A 17,731-nucleotide genomic window follows, 5' to 3' on the forward strand; every position below is an offset into this window, starting at 1 on the left:
TCATAATTTTTAATTTCTTTTAGTTACTTCAAATACGTGTGTGGATACCTTAACTATTATTTTGTTAAAAATATAATTATTATAGAAGTACTGATAACTTTTTTGTAGAGAGTAGGTACTTAACTTTTTATTCCACACAATTAGGAAAGTGAATGTTTCAATCTTATTTAAATGCAATTTTTCGGGATATCATTGACACTTAATAAAAACAACTAAAATTTGATACCATCTGGAGACGAACAAAAATGTGTACTTTACAAATGATTGTGTTCAAGAATCAAAAGGCTCCAAGATGGAGCCTAATATCAAAACGGCCAAGTGCCACCGCATATTTGACCAACTGTATTTATTATTTGAATTAATAATTATGTTGCATTTTTGGTTTTTGTATTGTTTTTAACGAATGGTTAAAATGTTTATTTTGTGGTTGGGTTGTGGATTTCAGATCGGGGATTAATAAGAGAAAAAGCATTTATTTTATATTGTCACAGAATATTTTTATTTCTGTTATTTAGATATTTAAATAAGTAGGTATAACTTATTTTTCTTACTTTTAATGTAAATATGTAAAAATAAATCATTTGACCACCAAATTTATTGTGTTTTTATTTTTCGTCGATATTTCAGCGGCACAAGGAAAAATAAAAAGAAAACTCAACATTTTGCTTCGTATTTTTATTACAAATATATCGTAGAAAGTTAAAAATATAACTCTTGGAATCAACTTTCATTCGTTCACGTTTTGGACATAGTTTAGTTCATATCCTAATACTTTTTAAAACTCTTTGCATAGTTTCAGTAAAAATAAATAAATTTTCTGGAAATTGCTTAGCAAACAAAATAAAACATACATTTTATTACATAACATTATATTTCTGTAATGTATATAATAAACCAAGGAATGTATGAAAATATACAACCAAAAAATAAGATTGATAAGTATTACGATGTTTCTTTCTTGTGGCATGTTTAACTTAGATATTATTTTGTATGGAATTAAACTAGAATTTATTGTAATGAGAATTTTTTACATTTGCTTTGACGTTTCGTGCAATGGATCCAAAAAATCCAAGTTGAACAACAGCACATGATTTTCTGAATTTGATGACCTGGCAACGCTGCGGCGCTTACAGAAACAGGTATTTACGTACCAAACGAATTGGTTTGGTGACCCCGGTCTTCTAATATAAGTATTATTATTTATTAAGCTCAATAGGCCTTGAATACCTATGGCTGAAAGATTTAATTTTTTCTTACAATAATTACTATTACATATAATATTTATAACAGTATACACTATACTACTATATTATACAATATTACATTCAGTCATATAAAACACAATATTCCTTATAGTCTTTCCATACATTTCTTGACCACTTCCTTCCATTGTTTTCTGTCCAAAGCTTTTTCTTTCCAGTTCACAATATTACTTTTTTGTAAGTCTTCATATAGGCTGTCTTTCCATCTCCTTCTTGGTCTACCTATTCTTCTTTTTTGGATTGGTGTACGTGATAGTACCATTTTTGGCATTCTTTCCCTTCCCATTCTTTCAATGTGTCCTAAATATCGAATTATCTTGCTTTATCTGTGCTTTGATTGCCGTCGTTATTTTTGGTTCGTTATATAGTTCTTCAAGTTCCTTATTATTTCTTCTTCTCCATTGACCATCTATTTTCACGCCTCCATATATTGCTCTTTGTATTTTCCTCTCCCATCTTTCTAAAAGGTCTATTTCTGATTTTTTAAGCACCCATGTTTGGCATGCATATGTAGCTGTAGGTCTGATAACTGTTTTGTAGATTCTTATTTTTGTTTTCTTTGAGACATATTTAATCGCAATGCCCATACTTTTTGCTTCCTTTTGCCATTCTTGCTTTTATCTCCCCTTCCCCATGTCCCTTTTCATCTACTTTTACACCGAGGTAAGTAAATTCTGAAACTCTTAAACGCGCATGAATTTTCTCATATCTCCAATGTGAAATTGTGTTCTTTTTCCTTATCTGTTTCTCCCATTATCATATATTTTGTCTTTTCCTTATTTATGAGGAGACCAAACCTTTTTGCTTCTTTTATTATGTTGCTCATTAATTTTTTTAGCTCTTTCTTGCTTGTCGTTAATAGTGTTAGATCATCTGCGAATGCTATACATTGATGGCCATTTTTAAAGTGATGTAAGATAAGTAGCTATATTATTTTAAATACATTTGTCTCAGTTTCTAACTAAAAGCATGCACACATAAAAAATCTAATTCTAATAATAATTGTTGAAGATGTTACTTTTGTTCTTTATTTTATTTTGTTTGCTATACAAAAACGTTAACCAACATTTTACATTTTGGAAATATGTAAGTATGTATGTCGATATCACAATTTTAAAAATTCACGCAAGTGTTGATGTAATAAACTTGGTTTAAAATATTACCGGATTTATAGATATATAATTTATTATACATGAAAATAAAGAAATCCTGTCATCAACTCTCGATAATATTCCTTTATCGTCACATATTATCTTTTATTTTATTTGATAGCAGATTTTGAATATGTATAGGTATATAGTCCGTCCGCTATAACTTTTCCCAGGCGGTACAATTCATTTTCAATCAAATTAAGTCAAAACATAAATTGAAACGAACGTCGATGTGTACATACATTTTGTATACTGTATACTATATACTACGCACATCGGCGTACGTTTCACTTTCTGTTTTGACTTAATTTGATTGAAAATGAATCGTACCGCAGGGGAAAAGTTATAAAGCTGCTAAAAAAGACAATCTAAATTAAGGCTGTGTATGTCAATTATTTGCCCAGTTGTTACATATGGAAGCGAAACATGGACTTTACATTAGCGGGAAATAAATGAGGTGCTGGTATTTGAAAGAAAGGTTCTCAGAATGATATTTGGCCCATTAAAGAGATGAATTAACAGAAGAATGGATAAGCCGTCGCAAGGCTGAATGGGAGACTGTATCGTAATGAAAACATATAAAAGCTAACCGGATAAGTTGGATAGGTAGATGTCATGTGGCAAGATCAGAAGAAAATAGAGTGTTTTTGAGAGACCAGACGGTAGATCAGTAGGCCGTCCCAGAAAAAGATGAGAGGATGATGTTGAAGCCGATTTATCTAGGATTGTGGTACAACAAAGAAGACAATAGTATTTGTCGCGTAAGAGAAAGCACTTTATTAAAAAAACATACAGATACAAATCAATGTTTTGGGAATATTACTTCATCACAGACACACAAATGCACCTTAGCAAGGATTAGGGTAGACCTGCCACCCCTAGTTCTGATACTAGCTTCATGATAGTATACACATGAAGCAGAGTTACCTATAAGTGTCTACATACAACTATATAGTCAATATTTTCAGTTTTTAACGTTTTATACTAAATTAATTTGATCTGATGAAAAAAGTTGATGTAGCAACTGATTTAAGCTACAAAGACTGTACGTAACTATCTGCTATCAAATAAAAGAGACTAAAAAACTGTATAAGTATTGTCAGGTTCACGCCATAAATGGTATAAATAATACCTTGACCACTTATTCTTCACTAAGCAATCGAGTTTGCCTCTTGTTCCTTTTCTTTCTCAACTTGTGATTTCAGAGGCCGCAATTCTTTTCCTTCGTTACTGTTGCTTTGTACAGAATTGAACTTTTGTAATTTACCTGAACCGAATATCAGATAAAACGCCGCAGCAAACGCATACGTTCCTGCTAAAATCCAGAAAACGTATCTCCATGTTTGGAATGTACTTTCGGTTTTTGTGATGATTGCAACTATTTTCGTTGAGATCCATCCAGCTATAGATGAAAGAGTATTGGCGATACCAAATATTGTACCTGAAAAGTTAGGAGCAATGTCAAGGACGTTAGATAAGTAACCTGCTGTCACAGCTCCATTGAAAAACAATGCTAGAGTAAATACTGTTACTGATAACGCTGATGTTCTTCCCCAAATGGCTTGGATTCCCATTAGTATAGCAGGAAGCAAGCAAGCGAAAGTGGTGAAGACCTTTCGTGTTACTGTGGTTGACATCTTTCCTGATTTTCTTATTTTATCTGCGAGGTAGCTGGCTATGACTGCCATAACATATTTACCTGAAATATAAGAAATAAATATAATGCATTTGATTTATTTGAAAATATTTGTTTATGTCAAATTATAATATTTAGATCCACAGAAAATAAAAAAAGGATGTGTGTATATTTTGTACGCACGCAAGAAGTTATACTTCTATTATATGATTTCAACGAAATAAATATACTTTCGAACAGTTTATTTATATTTTATTTAAAGATTAAACTAATTTTTACTAAGTACTTTCCAAAAATTTTTATTAAAATAATACCAAAAATTAAAAAAATAGAAAACACCCGGATTCGAACTGGGAACCTCTTGATCTCCAGTTGAATGCTCTACCACTGAGCTATACTACTTTTGTTTGTGCGGGTGCGGACTACAAGATTTCTCCGACATAGTGTCAAATAGACCAAGTGAAGTATAAAAATACTTTAAATAATATTACTTATTATCTTATCCCCGAGGTAGACAAATCCAAAGATACAAAAATTATAATAAATATATTTACTAAAAACACTAATACAGTGGAACCTCGATTATCCGTCTCTCCATTAACCGTCACCTCTGTTAACCGTCGGGGTCCGTACATAAGTTGTATTGACTACATAAGCAAAAGTTGAGTCATAAAAATTTTGTTTGAACAGTTCGATAGCCAAACGAAATTCGCTGAAATGTATAGTTATGCTACCACCGCATTTTTATGAAAGAATCAACTGTCTTGTTTTCCTTATCAAAAGATTACATACACGAATAATTAATTAGTGATGAGGGAGCAAACAGCATTAGATTGCTGACAGATGATGAAATCACAAAGTACTAAACTCTAAGATGGTGAAAAACCCCAAACTCTGATGATGAAATCGTTGAAATGGCAACAGAAGCGGACGAAACAGATTCAGAAGCTGAAACACACTTGGAATTTCACGGTGGCGATGTCGATGATGGTATTCCAACTAACAAAGGTTTGTGTAAAAAGGCTAGAGAAGCTGCATCGCACATGCAACAATTCATCGAGTGGTATTCTCGACAAGAAGAAGCCAATAAAGTAGCTTGCATGATCTTACGCTAATTAAGAAATTCAGCCGTTGCAAAATATGAAGCAACAGTAAAACAAACGAAGATTTCAGAATATTTTAAACCCAATTGATTCGATTGTTCAAACACAAATCCCTCTTATAATGTCAAACAAAACATACAAATAAAATTTGAGAATTGTACTGTGAATTTCTATTTTTTTTTTTAATGTTCTGTTAACCGTCTTTTCGATTATCCGGTATACCCTTGATCCGGTGCCCTGACGGATCGATAATCGAGGTTCCACTGTATATTCTTTCCACACCTTTTTTGGACTAATACATACATATTATGTAACTTAAAACATTTAGCAACGAACTACATACTGTCTGTGTGCGCATGCGCGTAGAATAATAAAAATTCACTCCCAATCGCGCCTAAAGAATAACTTCAATAATCTCAAACTTATAACAAAGGGAATTCTCATAGTCTGGGAGGTAGTGTCAAATTTTTACGGTGATTTTATTTTGTCAGATAGTACTTGTATGATAACGAAAATGTCTGTCAGCTAGCGCGACTCCGGGTCTTGTCGGCAAGAAAAAATAATATGAAAGTAGGTGGAAAACCCGTACAACTTATATGTCAAATATTTATGCCCGTGCCTTACATCCATATTATGGTCTAGTGGTTAGAATACCTGACTTTCACCCAGGCGAGTCGGGTTCGATTCCCGGCGTCGAAAATCCTTTTTGTTTATAAAACTAATATTTTAATTTGAAAAATAATTGTTTTTATTATACTTTTTTATATTGTGTCGTATAAATAATAAAAACGTGGTCATCATCATCAACCCGTACTCGTCCACTGCTGGACCTAGGTCTTCCTCAACTCTTTCCATATTTCTCTGTTTTGTGCGGCTTGCATCCAGTTGCCGACAATACGATCGTCAGCCCATCTGGTAGGTGGTCGTCCTCTGCTCCGTAGTGGAGCCTCCATTCGACAATACGTTTTGTCCATCGGTTGTCTGACAATCTGGCGACGTGTCCTGCCCAATTCCACTTAAGCGACGCGATTCTTTTGACGGCGTCCGTTGTTTTTGCTCTACGACGTATTTCTTCGTTAGGGATTCGGTCCCTCAGGGAGACACCCAACATCTGGCGCTTCATAGCCATCGTGAGTTATGCGAATCTTGTTCACTACCTTTTTTGTGAGTGTTAATGTTTCCGCTCCATAAGTGAGTACAGGCAATACACACTGGTCAAAGATTTTCTTTTTCAGGCATATGGGTAAGTCCGATTGAAATACATAGCTCAGTTTACCAAACGCTGCCCAGGCTAATCCTATACGACGTGGGAGCTCGCACGTCTGGTTATCTCTCCCCAAAAACGTGGTACCTATTATAAAAAGTTATTTTTTATAAAAGTATAATTATTTTTATTATAAATTTTCCTGGTCTTTTTTCATTTTATGCCCCGGTTTGGGGCCAGCTGACACATACAGTCAAACCTGCCATATCCGGATCAATGTGGCGACAGACCGATCCGGATATGAAAAAATCCGGATATCAAGACCACTACTTCTTTTACAGTCTCTGAAACGTTTTCTCCTTCATACATTCCAGTAATCAACGGCGTCAATAACTTTCGTCGATAGACACGTTTTATAGATTCTATAATACATTATTTCGCCATCTTTTAGTTCTTTTTTTAGTGCGTTGTCCAACAGCAGGATTGCCTTTCTCGGTAGATTTCGGTAGATCCGGACGGCGCACAACCGTCCGGATATGGGGAGGTCCGGATATGACAGGTCCGGATATGGCAGGTTGTACTGTAATTGGTTAATAAGCTTTGAAACAACTAACTATTTAAAAAAACAGCCATGCCAAAAAGCTCCGGTCAAATTTGACGCTACCTCTCGGACTATCAGTAGTTGGCTGTATTTCCTAGGTAAAAATTTTTTACAAGGAAAAACTTTTTGTGTAGTTGGTATATTATTAATAATGAAAATTATATTGTCATTCCATTCGAAGAGTAATATTCGAAGAGTTGGTGAAGATGAGATAGTTGAAAGGCTACAGAGGAGGTGGTGACAGCAATACAGGAAAGAAAAGTAACAGAAGTCCTGGGAAAAATGACATATGCATAATAGTGATCAAGTTTGGTGGATATCAACTTAGATATTTTAGACAAAATAGACTAAATTGTTATGCGGAAAGAATCCTGCAAGTACCAGGCCGGTTTTAGAAAGGATAGATCTACTATAGACCAACTCTTCCCCTTAAATAAGATACAGATACAGACAACTTGTTATGAAGGTAAAATTACTCTACATGTTTTGTTTGTGGACTTTAGACAAGCATAATATAATAGAGTTAAAATTTATCGAGCAACGGAACATTTGGGTATGCCAAAAAAAAATTGATGTGACTAATCAATTGTAATCAACTGTACTTGTGAAATTGCTTTGCACTGTCACATTTTAGATAAATTTACGGATGTAAAAGGCTTGAGACAGGGAGATGTTCGCTGCAATATTTAATGAAATGTCCTGAGACGGCCCTGCCTGCGTGCATATATGGCTTATTAGCGACATATTCATTTTTTAGTTAGTCTGTTTGTTGTCTTCAAAGAGTTCACACATGTCTTAGTAATAAAAATATATACAGTCCACTTAGTCAGCAGTTTTATTCATTGGGAACACAAGGTTGCACGTGGGCATCCTAACATTGGTCCATTCGAGACAGATCAAATATCACTATATAGTGCCGATGTAAATTGGTCAAGGGAGCAGTTAAGTTTTAATTAGATTACACTAAGACATACATCGTCAACGTGGTGACGGTGACGTGATAAGTGAATAGTTTGGTTAAAATTCGGTGAAGTCAACAAGTGGGTCTCAAGACGGTTAAGTGTTTTTGCTTTGCAAGTTCAACGGAAAACAAAGAACATAAAGAAGGGAATTGGAATCAGCGGATCAGGTTTCAGCTACATATAATAGCCGCATGGTTTTACGACGATAATAAAATTGAAAGTGGGTGAGCTAATATATCCTATTTATATTTTCCTTAATTACATTAGATAAAAAACAGCATAATTTGGTCTGTGTTTATTGCATGTTATTCATTTGTCATAGGTAGTAAATTTTGATTTCAATTACTTTTATTTCCGGAGTTTATAATTGGAGAATTTAATTTGATAATACATTTTTGGTTGATTTAATAATTATTGGTTTTAATAAATTATTTTTGGTTTATAATGGGTGATCTAACAGATTTAGTTGCTAGAAGGGGTGTAATTAAAGGTCAATTAAGCCGGTTTGAAACATTTATAAATAATATAAGGGATAATCAACTGCAATTCATAGAATTACGTCTTCGCAAATCGAAATGTGAAGAAAATTGGGATAAATTTGCAGATATTCAGTCAAAAATTGAAATTTTAGACAGTTCAGGGAAACAATTAGATGAAAGGGTTAGTTTCGAAGATAGTTATGTTAGGATTATTGCGTTAGCCAATGGTAAATTACAAAATTCATACGATGGTTCTAAAAATACGGGTATTAGCAAAAACACGGAAAATCGGGCTCCAACGGAAAGAGGAGCATTAGTAAAAAATACGGATAATTGGGCTCCAACGGAAAGAGGAGCATTGGTAAAAAATACGGAAAAACGGGCTCAAACGGAAAAGCGGAATCATAGGGTAGAAAACTGTACTATGCCAGGTTGCAGTGCTTGTGGTAGAAAATTTAATGTTCTGCCACAAATTTCAGGGAATTTCGGTAGAAATATTTCGGATTCGGTAAATACAAATGTGGCTAGTCGCGGGACACCACAAACGGATAATAATACGGTGCCTGTTTTTTCGGGAACAGGTTACGAAATACGGTTTACGGGAAATACGGTTACGGAAAATGAGGTTACGGAACATACGACTGCAGGAAATGCGGTTACGGAAAATCTGGATACGGGAACCCGGGTTAATAATAATAATACGGCAAATAATACGGTAAATCGGATTAACTCGGGTAATAATAATGATAGGGAAGACACTGCTAAAACGGCACATGATACGGAAAATCAGGTTAATAATAACAACACGGCAAATAATACGGCGAATCGGATTAATTCGGGTAATAACAATAATATGGAAAGCACTGTTAACACAGCGGATAATTCGGGAAATAATTATAATGAAAATTCGAAGGCTCAAGGGAATACAGAAGGTACGCGGACTTGTGAACAGGATATTGTTCACAGTTACAAATCGGTGAGGATATCGGAAAATACGGATTCAAGGGAGATTTTATTATCTACGGAACAGTTACAAATAATGGAAAAATCGGGAAAATTAAGTGACTGTAAAGCATTATTAGACGGTGCTTCAAAATCAAACTTTATGACTAAAGAATTATGGGAAAAGACAGGACTAAAGTCCTTTAAAGTAAATATACCGGTAAAAGGGATAGAGTACAATTGCACAAACATAAGGGATTCGGTTAACTTAACGGTGTGGTCTAAATGTAATAGTTTTCAAATGGATGGTTGTTTCTTAGCCATTGATAAAATTTCTGACGTTCTACCGTCACGTAGCATGGATTTAGTAAATACTTTTAAAATTTCGGAAAATATTACTCTAGCGGATACTGAGTTTTGGAAAACAAATAAAATAGGTTTGCTACTTGGAGCAACTGTATTTTGGTACTTACTTTGTATAGGGCGGTTCAAGGTGAATAAAGAGGGACCTTTTATTCAAAAAACCAAATTGGGTTTGATGGTATCGGGGCTAATACCAGGGGTTAATGACCAGCACAAAAAACAAAGTTGCAATTTTACGGAAAATAAAAATATTGAAGCACAATTAGAACGGTTTTGGAGCTTGGATGAATGTGAGGAAGCTACACCTCATACAACGGAAGAACGAAGATGTGAGGAATTATTTGAAAATTCTAGGGAAAGAAACTGGGAAGGCAGGTTTATTGTGAAATATCTATTTAAGGATAATGTGGATAAGTTGGGCCAATCTTATGACACGGCGTTAAAAAGATTTAGTCATTTGGAAGGGAAATTAGAAAGGAACGCCGTCATGAAGCAGCAATATAATGATTTTATGAAGGAATATATCCAGTTAGGGTACATGTTCAAGATTGAGGATGAGAATCAAGTCTCACATGCGGCTCATTATCTTTGTCACCACGGGGCGTTCAAGGATTCTTCTATCACTAAGAAATGTAGGGTTGTTTTTGACGGTTCTGCGGTTAGCGATTCGGGAATCTCGCTAAATGATACTTTAATGACGGGTAATAAATTACAGGACAATTTATTTAATATTTTGTTACGGTTTAGGGAACATGTTATAGTAATTGTTGCTGATATAGCTAAGATGTACCGGCAAATTTTGATTTATGATCCAAACGGGGAATTTCAGGGAATTCTATGGAGATTTTCAACGAAAACCGAAGTAGGAGTTTATAGGTTGAACACGGTCACCTACGGGTTAGCTTCATCTAGTTATTTAGCGGTTCGATGCTTATTAGAGTTAGCTGGGGAAAATAAGGATAAATATCAAAGGGCAAGTGAAATTATACTTCGTGACTTTTATATGGATGATATAATAACGGGTACAAACACGGTCGAAGAAGCTAGAAGGTTAAAAGGGGAAATAAGTAGTATTTTGGATTTAGGATGTCTTCCATTAAGAAAATGGAAGTCAAATCATCCAGAGGTTCTTAAGGATGAGTCTAATTCAGCGGGGGATGTAGAACATTATCTAGCGGAAGATGGGATTAATAAAACACTTGGATTATTATGGAATTCAAAGGAATATGTTTTGCATTTTAGAATCACGATTGCTACAAGAAAAGATGAGGTGTACAAGAGAGGCTTTCTATCGGTCGTAGCTCAAGTATTCGATCCACTGGGCCTTGGTAGTCCAGTGATGATAAGGGAAAAATTAATAGTACAAGCATTGTGGCAGATGAAATTGGGATGGGATGAATCATTACCTCAGGAACTTGACTCGTCCTGGAGCAGGTTCAAGGATAAAATGACGGCTCTGGAAGAATTAAAAATAAATCGAAAATTTTATTGGGAAAAATCAACGGATTTTAACGGTATGGATAATGTAAATTTAGTTTGTTCAAAATCTAGGGTGGCTCCTTTGAAGTCTGCGTGTTTGGAAAGACTGGAGCTATGTGCTGCTCTTTTAGGAGCAAAATTGACTAAAGAGGTAATTAAATCTTTAAATATTAGGTTTACCAAGGTAAGACTTTGGACAGATTCCACTATAGCATTGGCATGGATACGGGGAGAACCGTGCCAATGGAAAACTTTTATAGCAAATAGAGTAGGGGAGATTCAACGGTTAACGGATAAAAATTCTTGGGAACATGTTAGGTCAGAGATAAATCCTGCGGATGTTTTATCAAGAGGAATAGAACCAGAGCAATTCAAGGATTTTGGATTGTGGTGGGATGGTCCTAATTTTTTAAGACTTCACGAAGAAATGTGGTCTAAAACAGAATCAGGTGTTAAAGTAGAGGAGCTGCCAGAAATTAGAAAGCCAAAATTGGTATTTTCTTCAATTTTAGTACAGGACATATTCGATAAATATTCTAGTCTTAAACGATTAAAGAATGTAACAGGTTGGATATTTAGATTCTACAAAAATTCTAAATTAAAAAGGGAACAAAGGGTTTTAAGTAAAGTTCTCTCAAGTGACGAACAAGAAACAGCTTTGAGACGATTAATAATATTATCGCAGAAACAGAGTTTTTATGAAGACTGGCAAGCTCTGAAAAAATCAAAAGGGGTTTTGAATTCAAGTAAAATAATATGTTTAAATCCATTCTTAGATGATTCGGGTATAATAAGGGTAGGAGGAAGAATACAGAATGCTGAGGTAGGGTACGACCAAAAGCATCCGATTATACTTTCGAAATCACATAAGTTAACAAGACTCATAATACAAAACGAACACTATCGAAATTTGCATGCGGGTGCGCAAACGTTATTAAATATTGTGAGATTAACCTATTGGCCTATATCGGGTAGGAGCGTGGTTCGGGATATATTACGTAAGTGCATAACGTGTTTTCGGGCAAAGCCATTGCATCTTAAACAAAAAATGGGAAATTTACCGGCTAGTCGCATAACTCCTAGTAAACCTTTTGAACGGTGTGGCGTTGACTATGCAGGTCCGTTTCATATAAGGGCTCATAAGCTTAGAGGGCAAAAAATTATTAAGGGGTATTTGTGTATTTTTGTTTGCTTGGTGACCAAGGCTTGTCATTTGGAGTTGGTCAATGACTTAACTACGCAGGGATTTTTGAATTGTTTTAAAAGATTTATATCCAGAAGGGGTTTACCACGGGATATATATTCGGATAAAGGTAGTAACTTTGTAGGGGCTAACAACCACCTTCAGGATTTATTTAATTTTTTACGGGATAGGGTAAATCAGTGTACTTTTGCTAGATACTTATCTGAATTGTCTATTAACTGGCATTTTATACCAAGCTATTCTCCACATTTCGGTGGTTTATGGGAGGCAGCCGTTAAATCGGCAAAATATCATTTAAAAAGGGTTGTTGGGGACACTAGTCTCACCTATGATGAGTTGAATACGGTAATTGCGCAAACTGAAGCCTGCTTAAATTCCCGTCCTTTGACCCCTCTTTCTGAGGATCCTACTGATTTTAATGTTCTCACTCCTGGGCATTTTTTAATTGGCTGTCCATTGGTGTCGTTACCGCAAGAAAACATTCTACATCTGAATCCGGGTCGTATTCAAAGGTTCCAATTGGTAACGCAGATGATGCAAAATTTTTGGAGTAAATGGTCCAAGGGTTATCTGGCAAATTTGCAAGAAAGAAATAAATGGCGTTCTTCAGCTGACCAGATTAAACCCGGACAAATAGTAATTTTGGAGGAGAGTGGGGTAACACCCATGAAATGGCCTTTGGCAAGGGTAATGGAGGTGCATCCTGGAAAAGACGGTATTGTGCGGGTAGTGACGCTCAAAACGAGTAATGGACACTGTATTAAACGTGCGGTGGCAAAAATTTGCGTGTTACCGATGGATAATTAGACATAGGGGAAAGCGAAACTTTCGTTTGTTTTAGGACATTATTTTTGGTTTTAGGTTATATTGTTGCATTGTTTTGTTGGTATAATAGGAGCTTTAGTTTTAGTTATCTTGAAAGACTGTGCTTTCAAGGAGGGGCGGCATGTTCGCTGCAATATTTAATGAAATGTCCTGAGACGGCCCTGCCTGCGTGCATATATGGCTTATTAGCGACATATTCATTTTTTAGTTAGTCTGTTTGTTGTCTTCAAAGAGTTCACACATGTCTTAGTAATAAAAATATATACAGTCCACTTAGTCAGCAGTTTTATTCATTGGGAACACAAGGTTGCACGTGGGCATCCTAACAGGAGATCCACTACATTATTCAACTTGTTAGAGTGTTAGAAACTACAATAAGAAAATGCAGCACGAACGTGAAATAATCAATCATGAAAAATGAGCACCAGTGCAGGGCATTTGTTGATGATCTAACGATCTTAGCAAGAACCGCGAAATAATTAAGAAGGATGGTTATTGAAGAAACACAAAAATTCGAATTTGAGCTAAATGAACACAAAAACCAGATACAGTAGAACCTCGATTATCCGTATCTCTATTAACCGTCACCTCTGTTAACCGTCAGGGTCCATACATAAGATATATTGTATACTACATAAGTAAACATTTAGTCATCAATTCATTTTGTTTGAGCATTGCGATAAGCCAAACGAAATTCGTTGAAATGTACATGTGCAGTTATGCCACCACCGCATTTTTTTATGTAAATAATTTTTGTTCTTATTCAGGGCCCTGGAATAAATTTCAATTTAAATAGGTAATGATAAATGATACCGTGCTTTTAGAGTTCTATTTTTTGAATCGCAAGCCGAAAATAAAAACGCACAGCACAATAATTATTAGTCAATATCTGTATGTCACCATAATTCAGTGTGTCATCATAATACTTCGAATTTTTTTTAGTGTTCTGTTAACCGTCTTTTCGATTATCCGTCATACCCTTGGTGCGGTGCCCTGACGGATAATCGAGGTTCCACTGTATACGATCTTACGGGTGACAGAACAAAAAAAGAAGAAGAAGACTTTAGTGTGAGGTCTGTAAGTGGTAAAAGTGGTAGTTTTAGAAGGCTTGATTACTTATTTTGAATACCTGGGTTAAATATTCGATGAAAATGGAAAAAGATAAATAGGAGCTTGATGCCAGAATAGCAAAAGGGAATAAAAAATTAGGCAGCTTAAGAACTCTAATGAATTCAAAATACGTTTCTAAAAGTAGCAAACTCCGAACATATAAATCAGTAAGTAGGGAATCCGAACATATGGGAAAGGAAAATATTGAGGCGCGTATTCGGTGAAGGAAGACAGAAGACAGGTGGAAGGGAAGAACCAATAACGAATTAATCGCTTTGTACAAAGAATCTACTATCACCAGGTTCGTTAAGTCACAAAGAATCAGATTGTTGAGACATATAGAAAAATGGCAGCGAACAGAATGCATAAACTAGATATGACTAGAAAACTAATTGCTCTCAAAAGAAGAGGTAGATGTTTTTTATGATTTTTTAAAACACATCATCGTCATCATCATCACGTAGCGCTACAACCCTGGGTGGGTCCTGGCTAACTTTCCTCCATTTTGTTCGGTCTTCCATTAACCTAGGGTCAAATGGAATGTTCATTTTTCGGAGATCTGATTGGATGTTATTTCTCCATCGCATTCTGGGACGTTCGAGTGGTCTCCTGCCTGTAGGAATCTCCCATACCAGTCTTACAAGTCTCTCGTTATGAAGTCTGTGCACGTGGCCTGCCCATCTTAGTCGCTGTGATTTAATTTCTTGGACAATATCGCTGTCATTGTAGAGTGCTTTTAATTCAATGTTGGTTCTGATCCTATACTGGTTTGTGTTAATGTCGTGGTGAACTCCGAAAATTTTTCTAAGTATTTTTCGTTTAAAAAGTCTGAGCTTTTCTTCGTTTCATTTGGTCATGATCCATGTTTCGCATCCATATGTTAGTACAGGTCTGACGATGGATTTATAGATTTTGATCCTGGAACTTCTTGCAAGATTTTTTGATTTTATAAGCTTATCCAGTGCGAATAGACAGCGATTTGCTGATTGGATTCTGTCTTTTATTTCTTCAGTAACATCGTTGTCACCTGTGATTATGGCCCCTAGATGCTTAAAACGTTGTACCCTTTCGAAATTGAAGGTGTTGACCGTCTCATTTTGTCCTAAACTGTCTCTTCGTGTCGTTCTATTTATACACATATATTTCGCCTTCTTTTCATTAATCCTTAACCCTACTTCGCTTGATGCTTCTTCCACCCTGTTGAAACTGGCTTTTGTGGATAGGATGCTCCAACGAGATCAATGTCATCTGCGTATGCTAGTAATAACTTGGGACCTTGAACCGATAGCAGTTCTGTTTTTATTTCGGCCGACCTCATGGCTTTCTCTAATATAAGGTTAAAAAGTAGTGGAGATAACGCATCACCTTGTTTGAGTCCACTGTTGATTTTAAAGCTGTCAGAGAGTTTATTATTTACACGTACTTTAGATATTCGACCCACCATACAGACTTTAGTCATCCGAATGAGTTTCTTTGGTGTTGAGAACTCCGCCATGGCATTCCATACTTGGCTTCTTTCTACGCTATCATATGCCTGTCGAAAGTCGAAGAGGTTGTGTATGGGTATGTTATACTCCCATCCCTTTTCTAGACGCTGTCTCAGCGTGAATAATTTAAAACACGGAGAGTCATAATTTTATTCCATAAGTGGTTTCCCCCCTGTAGAAAAGCTACAAGTAAACATACCTCCAAAAGAATATTGCAGTATGATTATAATTGCTTATCAAATACAGACTTTTTTATAACAGATCATGTGATTTTGTTAAAAAGATACTCAAATCATAAACTTAATCTTCTCGTTAAATTTAATTATGATAATTTTTAAGTAAACTACCTACTTATCTTTACTTGAAAAGTTTAGACTAAACTTTGCACGTGAATAAACATATTCATTGATAGTAGTTTTTCGCAGTGATATGTAAAATATATTGATAATAAATATTGATAAGATATCTAAATAAAATACACATAAACACGAGTTCTAGCACAGGAAGTTATTCTAGCGTGACAATTATTCAATGTACAAATGTACACAAGGAAACAGGGAACTACCATATTATATAGTCGAAGCAATAAAGCACTGCAACTCCGAAAAAAAGGACAAGACGGATCTTAATAATTCTTTTTGCATTCGATTTGTAAATGCACCAGGAAACTTTGTGAACTGAAGCCATGATATAATATTGAAAAACTGCATACAAAAAAAGCATTATTAACCCTTAAGTACTAACATCTTAAATCAATGGCGCAAACACTAACTAACCGCCTGACAGACGGGTTTCATATTTTATTGGTTATTTATCTTTTGTTAAATATTATTATGCAAAAAAATATTTCGATGACTTACTGAAAGTATTACTTATCTAAAAAACACAGTAATTGATCTAGTTTTTCTGTATGTATTAAAATACAAAACATTATAAGAAGAATGGAAGGATTGTTTGTGTGACTTTTTATTCCTGAAAAAAAGTGTGATAAAAATGAAACAAATTAAAGAATCTTGATAAAAATTTATAATCGAGTTAAACAAAGAGTAGTAAACATGAAAATAAATAAAATTTTAAAAAATGTTAAAACAAAAAAAACTGACTGGCACTAAAATTTGTACAGCGTAGCAATGGTAGTCAGTGGCAACATTTTCATCACAAATTTATCCCACTTCGCTTATGTCGTCTTCTACCTCATCAAGTCATTTCAAAAGAGTTTCCTCATAGTCTTTGTCCCCTTATTTGAACTTTTTGACGAACTGGGGCACATTATGTTTAATGACGAACTGGGCACAAACACTAACACCCCGTCTATTAGACGGAAATCACACTTTCAGTCTAAATATCTTTCGAATAACAACCTGCAGCAAATTGCCGAATTAAATACTACTAAAGAACAACCCAACTTGAAAAGTCATAAAGAATGACCTTCAAATTTTTCTGGGAAGGGAAATATCCCACTTTCAACAAACGATGCCGTCTGAGAGACGGTGTGTACTTAAGGGTTAAAGTGCATCTCAAACAGACAATAAAAAAAATTCAGAACTCGTCAATTATCGGCGGAAATGAGTTCAGTTTTGTTATTCTGGGGTTTTTCGGGTCGCTGAAAACGAATATTACATCGGAAGTGATCTCCGGAGTACCTGGTGCCCAGGGTACCTACTGTTTATCTCGTGACTAATGATTTTTGCCAAATTTTTAATGAATTTGCCGAAAACTTCGGAAGACGAGGTAAACAGTAGGTACCCTGAGTACCAGGTATTCCGTAGATCACTTCCGATGCCATATTCGTCGTCATCGACCCAAAAACCCCCGAGTAATGATTTTTGACTAATTTTTTAATGAATTTGGCGAAACTTCAGGAGACGAGGTACCCTGGGTACTAGAGATTCCGGAGATCACTTCCGATGTCATATTCGTCGT

General features: G+C 35.3%; 1 protein-coding gene across 1 annotated transcript in view; it reads right to left on the minus strand.

The window, feature by feature from the left end:
* Positions 1-660: 660 nt before the first annotated feature.
* LOC126887498 (sialin) overlaps positions 661-17,731 on the minus strand; it is a 142,776-nt gene continuing 125,705 nt past the window's right edge. Inside the window, exon 6 of the mRNA XM_050655104.1 lies at positions 661-4,112. Within this exon, the coding sequence (XP_050511061.1) occupies positions 3,565-4,112 (548 nt within the window). The 3' untranslated portion in view covers positions 661-3,564. The remainder of the gene's footprint in view (positions 4,113-17,731) is intronic.

Source organism: Diabrotica virgifera, chromosome 6 (genome assembly GCF_917563875.1).
Source record: "Diabrotica virgifera virgifera chromosome 6, PGI_DIABVI_V3a".
NCBI lineage: Eukaryota > Metazoa > Arthropoda > Insecta > Coleoptera > Chrysomelidae > Diabrotica > Diabrotica virgifera.